Here is a 16,316-nt window from a genome sequence, read left to right as displayed (position 1 = left end):
TGACCTCTGACCTCTGGTATCAACAAGGAATTTTCACCCAGTGCCACTCGCTGAATATTATTGAGGGGTGCTAGCCCCTCCTATACACAGCTTTGTGTGTTTGTGTGCATTTTAGCGATGATTTTACTTTATTATGGATTCCCATTAGCAGTTAGCACTTGCAAAAAGCATGGCTATTCTTCCTGTTCCTTGTCCAGTACACAAAACAACAGATCATTCACCACAACATACAATGGCTACAATACACAAACATACAATGGTTCACTTACAAAGGATAAGAGATACATCTCAAAACAATTGCAATTTTACATTTTCATCATCATAGAGAGGGAAGGGTTTTCCATAGCTCCATAAGTCCATATACCTAAGTCATCAAATTACCTAAAAAATAATATTTAAATAATAAATAAAATATAATTCAAATAAAAACATCAATGAATTAAAACAATATACACACACACATATATATACCGTACACACACACACACACAGACTCTGCTGAGCTCGGGTGTAAATATCTAAATATCCGTCTAGGCTAATCCGCCAAGGGGCTCCACTTTGTTTATGTGCCCTTTCAATGTTTCATCCAAGTGACTGACTGCTTCCGCCTTTTTTTCTCTCCTCTCATAACCCCCCCTCCTTTCACACACCCATTCTCCGCATGACTGACTGGGAGACAAAGCAGTGGTGCTCTCTCTATTAAACATGAAATGCAGAGTGAAAAAAGGCTTCAATGGAGTCCATGTCAGGGAGGGAAAAATAGAGAGAGAGAGAGAGAGAGAGAGGCAGGCTTTGGTTTAGTGTGGCTGGTTGCTTGAGGTCCTCCACTGATACACACGAGATAATTTAGTCAACCAGATTACACTGCTACTAAAGAAGCATGGTGTGTGTGTGTGTGTGTGTGTGTGTGTGTGTGTGTGTGTGTGTGTGGGCGCGCATGCCTGCGTGCAGGGTGAGGGGGGGGTTGAGGTTTCAATGGAAAAATATATATAGTAGTTTAGAATAATTAATAATCTTGAGTTCTCGCGTAGCCCTGGGGCACTGTGACCTTGCCTCAGCATCTGGCCTCGCGAGATCACAGAAAACCATCTGTGGGACAAACACTTCACTCCGTAGACAGCCCCCTGACCCGCTAGAGCGCTGCACTGGATGCACACGACACAGGAGTCACTTTAATTGATTCAAAATGATAATGTAGGTCAAATTGAAACAGGCATTCCATGTGGTTATGGCGGCAGACTATTCACAAAAACCAGACTCGACTGAAGACGAAGAGATTGTGATTTGCAAACCCCCGCATGGAATTATCCCTCAGGGGAAAACTTCCTTCTTGTCACATTTCTCTGAATTGTGTGCATTAATTCTATTTAAACAAAAACACATTGCAAAAGTGTAGGCTATATGGAGTCCTGTTTCCTGTCAAGGAATAGATTGTTCCATGTTTATTGCAGCACGTCGCTCACAACGTTTGGTCCATTCTAGGTATAGGAAAAAATGAATCAATACCACGATATATCGCCGTACTTCATCTTGCTACATGTTTATCAATACACTGGCACCAAGTATCAATATGTTATTACAACGCGCAGGTGCTCTAGATTACGGATTCCCACTGTGCTCAAATGCACAGCACAAGACCATGGTGTGGTACTGATCATCCTGTCACTTAGTTAGTTACAACTTGTAAACATGCTGCACTATTTGAAGAGGATGAACACAGCAGAAAAAGATGGAGAACCGACAGATTGCCATAATTTGTCACCTGCATCCGAGCCTAGTACAAAGAACAGTTTGATGGCTTGCGGAGATTAATTATAAAACGTGCCGTCTCCTATCCTCGAGACATTCATACAGGTATGCCTGCTTAAAAGATGTTGTTCTTTTAACATAACTTGAACTCGAATAACCCAACTTATAATTGTATTTATTTTATTTTATTTTTGTTATTTATATTGTTTTTGTCATCTGTGCTTAAATTATTATTATTTTTGTGTCCCGTTTACGCTTGGTCAATATGCATGGTTGTTGTTTTTGTATGTCTGTACTCAATTATTATTGTTATTTTTTGTGATTTTGTGTGATATGTATTTTAATGATGACGATAACTGTGGGGGGAGGGATGGGTCAGGGAGAAAAAAATGGTATGTTCAAACTGAACTTAAATTGTTGAAACCTGCTACCAATAAACAAGTAAAAAAATAAGAAGTTGTTGTTCTTCGCTCCCATAAAAGAGTAGTTATGTAGTTGGTACATTATGGATATGATTTGGATTGTGATATTAAGGATAATAAAATGTTAAGTGAATCATATGGGCATATCTAACAATGGATGCCAAAACAATGGGAACATTTCATTTTGTGGGTTTTTTTATATCAAAAGTCCATACAAATATTTTTTCCTTTCTTTGAATGAAAATGTGATGCGTGAGGACGGGTCGAGTGTCGCATGAATAAAAAAATATCTTTATTTCATTCACCTGCTTTATTCCCATGGCTGCGTAGTCCTCCAAACACAGCTGGTTCTGATTACAGAACTACTCTAAAACCTTTTTATCTCATTCAAGATGACAGTGTATTACTGATTTTAAACTTAATCAGCATATTTATTTATAAGTTAGAAATAAGCCACGAGCTTTGCTGCCCGTCTGTTACTTTGTGAACAATCTGCATACGTGTGCATGCGTCGCGCATGTAACAGAGCTACGTCATAGCCTGGAGGGATGCAACGTTCTGATTGGTTGAAAAAAAACACAGCTTTCTGTTTTAGTGAAACTTCAAAATAAAATGCCTGTATTTTTCATTTCCCTAGGTCTTTATCACCTGAGAGGGGGGTAGTTTCCCTGGGAGGACGTAGTAGAAACACGTTATTCCAACCAGTTACTTTCCCCTCCATCAGGCCCTAGGATTTACCGCATGTAGTGCTGTCTGTGGACGTCTTTTATTATTCTTTGTTTATTATTATGTCAAAAAGTGGGTCTAAAAGTGGGCACCCTGGGTCGCCATTTTGAAAGGGCACATAATGTGTTAATTGTTGCATCACAGGTTTACAGGTGTTTTCGCGCATGCTCCGTCATTCAGTATTATTCCGCAAGGAGAGAGAGGATGTGTGTGAATGCATGTGCATGTGTGCACGTGCAATACGTTTGTGTGAGAGACATGAAGGATTCTCTTTAGCAGTAAAAAGGGGAGGGTGTTTGTGCGTTGGGGAGCGGAGAAGTAGCTGGAGATGAAGATAACCTAACACACAGGCTGTAATTTGCTACATCTTCCCATTAAATACGCAGGCAATGTGGAGCGCATCCGCCCTCCCCCTCTCCCCCACACTACTTGACCTTTCGCTGGCTGGTAGATAAATGAAAAGACACGGCGGTGATGATTTAGGTGCAGAGGGCTAGCAATGATCTGGAGCAGAAAGGGAGCACGCACACACACACACACACACACACACACACACACACACACACACACACACACACACACACACACACACACACACACACACACACACACACACACACACACACACACACACACACACACACACACACACACACACACACACACACACACACACACACACACACACACACACACACACACACACACACACACACACACACACACAGCTAGCTAAGTAGGCTGGCTTCCTTTCAACAGCCAAAGTTGACATTCCCCCTCTTGTATAACCAATTTACAAACAGCAGGTGAAAAAGAGGCCGCATTTACAGCCAGGGACAATGGTACTTTCTCTTTGCAGCCTCTCTCATCCCATGCAATAAAGACACTACAGCGCAGGTCAAACGTCTCTCCGGGAAACAAGACTACCGCCAGCCCTCCTGGTCTAAGAAGTGAAAGGATACTATCAATATGAATCACCTGGAATGAAATCATTATGGAGGCCAGTCGTCACTCTGGCCAAGCACCACTTTGCTTTATAGACAAGAGCCGGAGACGAAGGGAGGCTGGGGTAAGACAACTTGGCATTGATGGTGTGATGTGTGTATCTGTGGCCCGCCGTAGGGACCACTTCTTCTCCTGCTGATGCTGATAGTCTACATAAATACAAGCACCTCAGCAGCTTATATGGAGCACAATTAACTGGGAAGGATTGGGTTTTTGTTTTGGAAGGCTGAGAGGCGGACATTATGTTTTCACACCTGTTTTGTGTTTGACAGATCAATGCCATTTTGTAAATAATAAAAAACGAAAAGAAATTCATCGTCCGATCAAGCCTAAATTTTAACCACACATTGAGGGGCCTCTAAACACTGAGCCAATAGCCATTTCACTTACACCCGTAGGAGCATCACAAACGCTTTCATGTGTCAATGAGTGTCAACTTGGAATAACATTACCCAGAATGGTAATCATATCTGACATTGTTTTTTAATGTCTTGAGTACCAAGTGCCAAGAGCAAAATTAGTGCAATTAGCGTCATGATAAAAAAGTAATTGAATGACTTGATCAACTTTGATAAACGTGTGTGTAATATACTGCGGTTACTGCATGTACACAATGCGATTGGCCGACAGCGGCAGCCGGTTTACTCACCACCAGGTCTGTAAACGACGTCGTCCTCCGTGATGAAGGACGTGATCTCTCCGTTCTCCGTGCGCTCGTAGCGCGACTTCTTCTTGGGCGACTTCTTCTTGCCCTTTTTGCCACCGTCCTCGGCCGTGCCGCTGCCCCCCCCTCCCGCGCTGCTGTTGCCGCCATTGTCGCCGTCCTCGTCCTCGCTGTGGTCGCTCTCGGCATAGTTCTTGGCCCCGCCCTCCAGCGTGCAGCTGCGCCGGGGCCTGGCGCTCTCGCTGTCGCGGTCGCCGCGGTCGCTGCAGTCCACCATCTGTCGGCGGGCCTTCCCGTTCCCTCCCTCCCTCTTGTCGCGGTCTCTGTCTCTGTCGCGGTCACGCTCCTTATCCCGCTCCTTGTCTTTGTCGGCCGTCATGATCCGCCACGTGCCTTCCTCAGTCCTCTCACGGCTGGGCCTCCGTGAAAGGTAGACTGTGAGCCTGGGCTTCAGTCTTCTGAATTTACCGCTCAAATCCAGGGAAAATTCGGCCACACCAACAACCCCAGTGTTTCAGAAGAGCTGTGGACGTGAAAGAGAAGACGAGTGAGAATGTGGTCAATTACATTGCAGTAAGTCACTGGTGTTCAAACCAGTGGTCCGGGGACCACCAGTGGTCCCTGAGGGGGTTCCAGGTGGTCCCCAGCTAAATGGAGTTTGTAACCAAATGTACTCTTGAGATTAATTTTATGCTCTCAAGAGTTCAATTATTTTAAACATCAAATTACTAAATTTACAAGAAGTCTACACAATTAGAGAATGTAGAATAATCGTTATTTTTGATAAATTCCCGTTGTCTCTACTAATGGTACCACATCAATACATCATGGAATTGTGGACAAAATCCTATGTGACAACAAGAAAATATTCTAAAACTTGGGTCTGAGAGGCTAAATCTCATAAAATGGTGGTCCGTGGCTCAAATGCTGAATAAATAATGGGCCTTGAAATGAAAAAGGTTGAAAACCCCGGCAGTAAGTCAACGGGCATTTGCGACTAACTACCGTGGGTGTATTTGTGACTGAAAAGGGTAATTTCTTATGGTGGTGGAAAAGACTTAGAGATTAGCTCCTGGAAGTCAGGCAATGAGCTGTGCTGGCTCTTAACCTCAGAGTAATTGTTAGCACTCTCCTCCACAGTCATGTATACTCTGGAGAGCGCTGAGCAGCTCTATCAAAAGAACACAACCTTCAAGCCTCCTGCTCAAGTCTATTCGCCTCATTTCAGAGAGAGAGGAGGGAAAGGGAGTTAAAAAAAAGAGGGAGAGTGAGTGAGAGGGAGTGAAAAAAGAGGAAAGCGTGAGAGAGGAGAAAGAGACAGGCACTGCATGTATTTTCTCACAATAACCTAAAGGGGGATTCCCCGCTGTATTAGCAATCTTCAGAAAGGCTGCATGGCACACTTTGGTTGAGGATAGGAGGCTTACAAGCAGCAGGATTCCTCAGAGACACCGTGTCCAGGGGCTTTTCAGCACACGACACACTGCCTCTTTTACAGCACCACTGGAGAGTTGTAGTAAACCCTCGCTAGCTCGTTCCTCTGGTGAGCGGCCGTGATGACAACAGGCTAAATTTGTATTCATCTATCTGCCTCTGAGTGTTTTTGTGCGTGCGTGTTTACACTGTGGCTGGCTGGACTGTGCCTCGGCCCAGCCATGTCTGACTGACAGTCATCGCCATGCTAATGTGAAGTGACAGGTCTGGAGGGGAAAACATGGCAATCCACTGGCAGCGAGAGTGAGAGCGAGAGAGAGGAGAGAATGAGAGAGAGAGAGAGAGAGAGAGAGAGAGAAGCCAGTGATTTGCCATGCCCAGCCCACTGCCATTTTCAGCCTATCATCATTCACTCAAAAAGAGCCAGATACCACCTTCCCAGGCTATAATGAAAACCCGCATAAACGCACACATGAGTGGGCAGAGCCCTCGGAGTGAGCTGCTCACACTACACTGCCCCTACACAGCAGCCTTACAAAGGAGGCTTCTCACTTACTTGCCAGTGTTTGCTTTCTTCCCCCCACTACAGATTAACTAGAAATAGCTATTACAGCCCCCAGAGGGGCCAGACCTGGCAATCAGCACCCGTGTTACCAAGACTGTGATAGCAGCCCAGCAGAGAGAAAGAGTGAAGGAGAGAGAGAGAGAGAGATTGGGGGAAATGCAAGGAGAGAATGAGCCGAAAGCACAATACCATCCCGGGAGTGAAAATTATGCAGTGTGTCTGCAAGGAGGATGAGCCAAGACAGAGCAGGATGCAAGTTGAGGAGAAGGAAAAGAGGGAGGTGAAAAAGAGAAAGATAGAGATAGAGAAAGAAAGAAAAAAATGAAAGAATGAAAGAGAAAGCTCAAAAGAAAGGAAAGTAAAGAATGAAAAGCTTTTTGGCTGGCAGGCAGTGCAATGGTTGAGGTGCGTTTGACAGCGGCAGGGCCTGTCATCTCGTGAGCAGACACCAACTGACAGGGCAGCTGCTCTTGTCGCTGGCTTCAACACAAACACTGGGCCCGATTAAACCACAACCTCATCACAGCCCTTATTAATCATCTACTGATGAGTTACCACGGCGACCACTGGGCTGCTGAGCACACTCGCGCATACATACAAACACACTCACCCACAGGCTTAGGAGGGAAATAACACACAAACCCCCACACACATACCTACCCTTTCACACTCACACACACACACACACACCAAAACACATACTTTGTCCCCTCTGCCTTCATATACAGCAGTGTGTGTTGGAGGTGTGAAGAACATGAAAATATTGACGGAGGTATCATTTGATAGTAGCTCTCTAATCCTGGGACTGCCAGAGCCTGTGTGTGAGCTAAGCACCTCTTCTCTCCTCCAATCAGCAACATAAGCCTCTTCCACAGCAAGCATTGACGACTCTCAACTGTTGCGAATGGAAGGCTAGCCTATTTGACTTGTTAGGCGACAACTAGGAGCCTCAACCGGCAACTTTACAATCAGGGTCTTGTCATTAGCATGCTTCTGGGCATATTTTACATTACTGTGTTGTTCCTAGTCTTGTATTTGATTAATTAGCATGCTGGTGGAACAGCAAGCATTGTAGTTACACTACACTGTGCGCATATGTTGCAGTATGCATATACTGTACAATTGTACTAAATTGCTTAACTGAATTGACGGTAGTTAATTAGCACTATGCTCATGGGTTGATGTCTAAAATTGTTGTGAGTACAACTATTGCTTGATGCGGACAAAAGAGCAATTCGAAGTTGAACAAACGAGAAAAAAATGCAGCGAGTCAGTATGAAGTGAAGTAGTAATATTGTAGCAATGAAAAGTCATAATGTATGATGGCTGAGAGAGAAAGGGAAAAAAGAGAGGGCTCCCCTCCCACTGCCAGGGAAACAAAGTGCTCAGTAAAAAGCGGCGCTGCCTGCCTAGCCGATGAATAACACTGTGAGGGGGCAGGTGAGGCTTGCAGCTATTACACATCAATCACTAGGCCAGGACCCTTTGAAAGAAACCAGCTGTCTTAATGGAAAAGAGAAGGAGGGGGCAGCGGCTGGAGAGAGAGAGAAAGAGAGGGAGAGAGAGAGAGAGAAAAGGGGGGGTTTCAGCCAACGGCACCTAATCCACCATTTACATTACTGCAATAGAGTCAAGGGCTAGCAGCCAGCGGGGCCTCGCTCAAATACATTTCTCTTTTCCGTGCCTGTTTAAATGAGACCTCTGGCCCGAAAAACCACACAGTTTGTGGCTCGATTAACACATCATCCCCCACAATGGCCACACAGCAGGTTTCTGTTGCTAAACACTGCTTTGCTCTCCCTCTCTCACTCCCGCTTTACCCAACAGGCATTTTAAAAGAGACATGTTTTATTCATTCAAATCACTCCCACGTTTACCCAAATACACGTTCATCTCAGTGGCTTCAATCGAACCCTGGTTAAGGATAAACAGCCAAATTGGCCCAGTTTGCCAGAGTAGATGTATAAGGCAGGGCTAAGCGGTTAGGTTGCTTCCCTAAAATGTACTAATTGATTATCTTGGGTTTTGAATTTCAAAATCATTTATTTTGTGCCTATAGCACATTATGAAACAAACAACAGAGACAAGATAGATGGTCCACATTTAAATGCAAAACAGAACGCACAGACACTGACAAGCGGCGCGGCAAACAGTTCATTTTAAGGGGTGGCACGATTGAGAAAAATCATTCACAGCATATTCAACTGGAGAATTATGAAGTAGCAGAATATGATTGGCAAGGATTTAGGGCCGGCTTTACGGAAGGGATTGAATGAAATACTCGCGTGAATACAGATTAGAAGAGAACAATATTAGCACGAACACACACACAGGGTTATTAACAATGAGGGGCAACTCAAATTGATCCCAATAAACCAGTCGGATCCTGGGCGGTGCATGAGCTTCGCTGCGGTGATGTTGAGCTGGAGCAGCTTTTTGTCAGCTCCAATCCATTACTCGGTGCGATCTAATCTAAACTGCTATCCAAGCCCCCTAGAAACAACAGCACAATGAAAGGCTCAGCTGGAGGCAGAGGGGGCAGGCCACTTCATAAGGGATTCTCTGTGGTCTTTTGCACCCTGCGTGCTTTTTCTTACCTTGTGAATCATAGCCTGCTTTATTCTCTGAACCCCATCTCTGCTTTAGTTCACATTGGCAGGGCATAGGCACTTGTCTTCTCTACTCTTTTCTTCAATTCACTGATGAGTAACCACGTCTTCTCTGCCAGAAAGCTGTGTTCACAAAAGCTCTATTTTTAGTTCGCATCTGGGGTTAGTTCACTAGATAAAAGCCATGCTCAAGAGAAGTTTAGCTTTGCAGCCTTCAAACATGAACACTGAAACCTGCCTGGAAAATGGTGAAGGCAGTGTATCTTCACAACAAAATATGCTCATGCACTGTGGCAGTCTGAGGAGTATTGAACCGCCGCCATTGTCTGAAAGCACTACACTAGCAACCAACCAAAGTTTGCCATGATTTAGTTTATTCAGAATTTTTACACATTGCAGTGGCCACTAGGTAAAATCACAAGTATCAGTCTCTGTGTTTAACATGGTTTAAGGCTCAAGTCCATCTCCAAGAGCTAAATCCTCCTATATTCCCTGTTTGTGTGTTCTCTGGGAGAGCTCCAAATAGCACTGTGGGGGAGGGGGTATCTCCACAGCCTACGGTTTATGAGCAGGACTTCATTTCATAGCCTAATACCAGGTACATCATAACCTCGCATCACCAGGCTTTCCACCGCCTCGGAGGAAAGCCTGGTCTCTGTTTCAAAAGTCCGTATGATCCGGGCTGGGGCCGGATGATGTGGTTACGTCATGTTGTAGTATTGTTTTGTAGTCAAGAAGCGGAAGCGGAAACTTCCTTTTCCCTCTAAATAAAAGCTCTCGCTTACGAGAGCTTTTATTGAGAGGGAAAAGGAAGTTTCCGCTTCCGCTTCTTCCTGTTTGTAAGCATATCATCCGGCTCCAGCCCGGATCATATACCGAAATGAAGTGGTGCCCAGGCTAGGTACATCATGACAGCACCTGAAAGCCATTGCAGTTGCTCAGGCTGCCTTCACACAGCAGCATCGTGTTTTGACATGGCCCCCGAGGGAAAAAGCAGGGCGGTCCATTGTCGCCCCTTCCCTTTTCCTCTAAATGAGGCACTCTTGAGAAATGTAATCGCAGGCGGTCCAATGGAGGACTTCTCCCAATGTGTCATTGATAAGAGAGAAGCTGGAGAATGTGAAGCATGTGGTGGCCAGACAACACTACCATGAATCTGTCTCTTAATTGAGTTTCTGCTGAATTGTGTGACGCCTTCTCCCCCGTGTGAATGAAGCGCCTGATCAGATGGGCTTCTCCAGTATCTTTCACCTCTGGAGAGACACTGACAATTCATTTTTTGGGGGTGAATTATGTCATCATAATGAAATGTATCCAAGGTAAAGCTGAGGTCAGGCAAGGCATAAATACACACTGGGGACACATTGAAGCCTCTCATGTACTGACAAGATATCTTATCCAATACAATAATATTTCATGTTCGCAAAAAAGGAAACTATCTACTGCACTTGCAGCAGGCATGTGGTTTTCAAATAAGAAAACGTTACTTTCTGTCAAGCCAACATAACACCCTACCTCTGAGGGGAAAACAAACCTTGATTTTGTACCCTATCTTGATTGTGTTACAACCCAAGGACTCTTGAGATTTTAATATTTGAGCACTCAATCTTGTACCAATCTTCTGCAATCAAATATCCCCTCTCATCTCCCCAACCTAGCCTACCTATCAGCTTAACGATCCTATCCATCAGTTCACTTGCTTGCAACTGCTAAATCTAAATGAGTGTGTGCGAGAAGGGGGAGTGGAATTCATAAGGCTGCCCTATGTCCTCCAGCTAGTCTAATCACAATGCCAGAGTGACATGCCAACACAGAGGAAAACGAACATAAATAGATTAGAGTGACAGATAAGACAGCTCAGAGGTTTCACAACTGACAGCGCCGATCGGCAGGGGCGTTGAAGGATGTCTTAAAGAGGACTTTGTTGAAAACAATGCCATTAGGTCAGCATGCAAAAACATTTTTCCACCTAAATTATTTAGCTCTCTGGTGGTGCCCTCCACTCCATCCCCTGAGCAGATGGTTGGCCGGGGTGTGTGTGTGTGTATGTATGGGATGGGATGGGGGTGGGACAAATCCTCCATTCAAAAGCCCATAACGGCCCAAGCCAGTCTCACCTCCACCCCTAGATACCACAGGATGGCATTACCTCTAATTAGGGAGGGCTTTTGTTTCAGAGGTGGATGTACAAACGCTAACCAACTACAACTGCACGTGTAAAAAAATAAGGAAAAAAAAGGATTTAGTCTTCTCAACCTAAGATCCCTCTTTGTTTACCCTCCATGCTAATTTCAGCCACAGCTCTCGCAACCAGTGCTATAACTCAAGTCAATGTGGAAACACTGCAAATAGACACTGGCAGAGAACATTATCCTGTTGGAGATTTGTTTGTTCAAGTCAACAGTAGGGAAGACGAGGAAAACAACTTTACAAAAAATCTCTAAAAGAGAAAAAACAGGACTTACAGAGCAGTCCTTAACGCACTTTTAATACAATAAATACATTAGTATGGTACGCTGCAGAGCAGGCAGCAAAAGGGACGCGTAAAGACCGGGAAAACAGTCAGCAGGAGAAGGAGTAGTGTAGTGTAGTGTAGTCGGGTAGTGTGTCTGTGTGTGGGCGATAGTGTGTGTGTAGCATGGAGGGGGGTCAGAGCAGCATACACCTTTGTCATCTATCTATCCATCTATCCATCTCAGCGGTGTGACTGGACCAGTGAGCCTAGGCAGAAGTGAAAGCAGCCGCCACAGTGCAACATGAAGGGGAATGATAATGAATCATGAGTCTGTGGGGCGGCCTCTCTGCTGCTGCTCGCTGCCCTATTTAAACTGTAGCCACAGACAAGTCCATGTTGTAAACACTGCCCCATTCTGAATGCGTTCTCTCTCCCTCACTAAAAAAACCCACACGAGGAGGGGGGTTGGGGGGTGATGGGTGAGGAGTGGGGTGGGGGGTAAGTGACCTGGGGTGATGAAAATACTGCTGCAACGAGCAGGATTTGAGCTCTCAGCTCCCGTATCCTCTTAGGACAACTCATAAAACATGTAGTGACTGGGACTACTAGACCTAATACAATTGTGCCATTTTGGCACACCCGATATACACCAACAAACACACTAGGCTATACAAACACGCTCACACAGAGGATATAAATACAAAAAACAAAAACATATGAGTCACATACAGAACACTATTACCACAAGCACATGCTATTTTTAGATATTCATCTAAAACAGTTTTGTAAGGAAATAATGCTAGCTGTTTACAGAAAACATTCGCAGTAGGTCTGAGAACAATGGTGTGATGGCTGGGAGGGCTGAGACCGGTTTCTAAGCGGTGTACAGTACCGATCCGCAGATTAACTCTGTTCGTTCATGTGTGAAATGGGGACTTGATCCCTAACTGATAGCGCTCTATGCCTCCAGCAAACACAGTGTGCATATTTTTTTGTCACCGGTTTATAACGGCTAACAACTGTAATGGATTTGATTAGATGGTATGTGGTTCGCCATGCAACAACAATGCAACTCAAATAACACAGCTCCAGCGAGGGATAGGCCCTGTCGAGCCTTGTTTTAAACGGAAGATGAACCAAGCCAGACACTTGGCTCAGTTGCAGCAAATAAGCTTCAGAAATTCTTGGAATGTTAATGTCAAGCTTTAACCATGACAATCTTGCTGAATTGTACTCCACCCAGTTGGATGTGGGAATTAATGACAACAAAGGTTCCCCATAACACAATAGTGCTGCACAATTAATCGAGAAAGAGATTCAGACACCTATGCAATGTCATTCTGTGAAGAATCGTGACGAATAGTACAGCACTAGTTGGCTGTCCAATTCATTTTAGTTACCCTTATGTTTGTTTTAATAAATATTTTCATGGAAAAATAATTAAGAATCATGTGAGAATTGTGAATCGAGATTCACATTTGAGCCAGAATCGTGCAGCACTACAACACAAGCAGCACTACAACACAAGCTGCACAACCGGCGGTTAATATCATTTTCACATGTAAACAAATGTTCACCTTTATGGCCACCCCCTCCCTTATATACGAGTGACTGAGAAGTGAAATTATGACTGAACCCTGACATAGTGCTGTATTGGAGTCCTCCAAACCATTTAACACCACCCCATTACCACAATGTTATGCCACACAATCGTTGGGTAATCCCCTGCCTCCATTGTGTTTAAGCACACCATATGCTACGCTCATGCATAGGAAATCAGCCTCCAGTGTCTCTGCCATCGCAACAACAGCACGCTCTGTGGAAATCTAGGAGGGCAGGTTTGTGGCGCTACAGCCTTGTTAAAATAGAGCTTGCTGATGCATCTGTACGCTTATAAAACGCCACTGAGAACATATTCACCACAGTGCTGCATTCATCCGTGTGTATATGCACATGTCAATCTAGAAATGTGTAGGCCATTGACATGTGCACGCACGCACACAGACGGCTTCTGCTACTAAGCAACCGCATAGGTCCAGGTCCGACTATATGCTCAGCCAATAAATGGCTGGAGTGTAATGTGTCTTGACCTTCTCCTATCTTTCTTTCAGCAGCTCCTTACATATATTGCTGTCTCTCCTCATATATCACTCTGGAAAATGGCGCCCTTCACCCGGCACCCTCCTGTCCCCTCCTTAAAAGGCTGAAGGGACATCTTTGCCTGCTGTACTAAACTGACAGCCCTGGCCTCTTCTTCACAGAGCATAGAGAAGAGAAGAGAAGAAAGAGGAGGGAGAGTGGGACAAGGCTCATAGAGGGAAATGCCGTGATGAATAATTATGTTTCATAATACGCCCCAACCCCCCCCCCCCCCTCCTTTATTAGCATCAAACAATAATTAATGGGGAACACGGGGGGCACTGGAGAGTCTGCTATTCGCTTTCTAGAACAAGAGGGTCAATATGCCCTTCAACCCTGTTCTCTCTGCTCACCATCAAAGCGGGAGACACCTCATCCCTCTAAAAACACGCTCTTAGCTTATTTATGATGCCAGTTGCTCTGCTGGAGGAAGAGGCAGTGTTCCTGCTACACTCAGCAAAACTAGCCAGATCACTTTACGCAGCAGTTTTCCCCTTCCATCTCCTCACCCGTTCTCAGCAGGCGAACTCAACAATTCAATAATGAATATGAAATCCCTCCTAATTGATGTCTATGGGAGTCAGAGCAGCCGAAAATATGGGCTATTGGACACGGGCTTGACTTGATTAAGTTTTTGTTTCACGTCAAAAAAATAATCTCTGATCAGCAGTAGCAAAGCCGGTCCTGATCGAATTAGCTTTGCACTAAGAGCTCCATTGATCTTGGCACTCATATGGGCAGATGAGGCCGAGGAAGGCAGCTGGTAATCCAATAGCTGGGATGGGGAAGTGCCTCAAGGACTCTGCTGTGTTTACCCACCTACTTCCTAGGCAGAAAGAAGACACAATGTTAGCGTGTGCCACTCAGAGAACTGATTGGAAGCCATGGGGGCCTGAGCTCCAGTTGAAATAAGTAAGATCCGCAGGGGGAGCAAGAAGCTAGGCGATTGAAAAGCATAAAGTAATTGCTTCTGCCACAGCTATCATGTTTGTAATGAGTAAACAGGATGAATCAAGCGTGAGTCTACAACGGTATTTAAACAAGCTGTGCAGTAACACTCCTGCCCTAATATAGCGTTCACTTTACAATCCTTGCTTGCCAACAAAAGTAAAGGCCTGTATTCAATTTAAGGGTCCTATTCGGTCGGTCAGAGAGCAAGGTAAGGAAGGGGAATAAGAAAGATTCTCAACCCAGCTACTTAACCGACTTATTGATCTTGATAAACCACACTGTAATCAGATGATATTCACAGCACTGACATTTAGGTCTTCTACCTTTGTAGCATGATGGCTTCATTGCAGCAGGCATTGATGCAAGCCTTCACAATCAATTTTGCATGACATAAATGACATAAAACAAGAAGCCACAGGGTGGAGAGCATGGGAAATGAAATAGAGCACAGCTAAGGTAGTAGAGGGTAAATTTACAGCTGTTTTGCTTGGGGGACGCAGTCAAAGCAAACTATGTCTGTCTGGATAGTGTTGGCTGTCGTGCCTCTACCATAGTGCTCTTGCACAGACCTCGGTCGCTCAACACACATGAATACACACATCAAGGATTCATGAGCAAACGTTCGATAACAGAAGTGCATTTCTCTCCCTCATATCACTGCAGCAAAATAAAGTGAGAACAAACACACACACACACACACACACACACACACACACACACACACACACACACACACACACACACACACACACACACACACACACGTAAAGAGAGAGAGAGAGAACTCTCATACCACACTAATAACCTTGGGCTGTCTACCAATGCCATTACTTTATGGAACAGTATGGGATCTTATAAATAGAAGCTCCATTTCTCACCAGCAGTCAGTTACAGCTCTATTTCAGCCAACCCATCATTAAATATTTATCTAGGCAGAGTGGTGGATCATACAGAGGTGATAAGCATTAAAGAAAAAAGAAAACGAAAAGAAAAATCAAAATCTGGGGCTTTTTTTCAGGCCACTGCTACCCCACCCTCCCACCCTCCCACCCACAAACCCACAACAAAGGCAGCCATTTATTCAAAAGGATTATCTACAAGTGTTCCTTTAATCAGCGCGAGGCAGAAGTGTACAGAGCCCTCCATAACAATCCCAGAGGAATACCTTTCTCTGTGAAGCCTTATCAGGCAGAGGATCTCCACCAATGGGGAGGGAGTGACAGAGAGAGAGATGGTGTTTTGTGAGTGAGTGTGTTTTTGAGGAACACAATGACGTAGCACTACCTTGTTATAATGCCCTCCCGAACCACATCCAGAACAAAGAACTCCATTTTGCAGTGGAGTTACGATGGCAGGGGATACCCGTAAGGTCTCTCATCGCCTCCTCTCCGCTCCGCGTCCCTTCTGATTTCTGTTCCCTTTTTCAGCTCGCTGCTCGTTATTGCTAGCTAGATAAACCGGTGTTGCGGGTGGCTGGATACACAGTGAATGTCTTCAGCGTTAATTTAACTGAGTGTAGACTCTCGGAGTTACAAATGGTCAAATTAAAACTGAGGATTATGCTGTGTACACTATATACTATAGCAACCAGTGTGTT

General features: G+C 44.8%; 1 protein-coding gene across 2 annotated transcripts in view; it reads right to left on the bottom strand.

Annotated features, from left to right (window-relative positions):
* The window catches only part of rerea (arginine-glutamic acid dipeptide (RE) repeats a), a 176,597-nt gene that overhangs the window by 100,512 nt on the left and 59,769 nt on the right, over positions 1–16,316 (bottom strand). For both annotated transcript variants that reach the window (XM_083769374.1, XM_083769373.1), the window contains one exon: positions 4,552–5,089. In XM_083769374.1, the coding sequence (XP_083625500.1) occupies positions 4,552–4,945 (394 nt within the window). In that variant the 5' untranslated portion in view covers positions 4,946–5,089. The remainder of the gene's footprint in view (positions 1–4,551; positions 5,090–16,316) is intronic.

The sequence above is a fragment of the Protomyctophum parallelum genome, assembly GCF_964188405.1.
Source record: "Protomyctophum parallelum genome assembly, chromosome: 7".
NCBI classification, from domain to species: domain Eukaryota; kingdom Metazoa; phylum Chordata; class Actinopteri; order Myctophiformes; family Myctophidae; genus Protomyctophum; species Protomyctophum parallelum.
The sequence above is the reverse complement of the archived record's forward strand: the minus strand, read 5'-3'. Positions and strand labels throughout refer to the sequence as shown.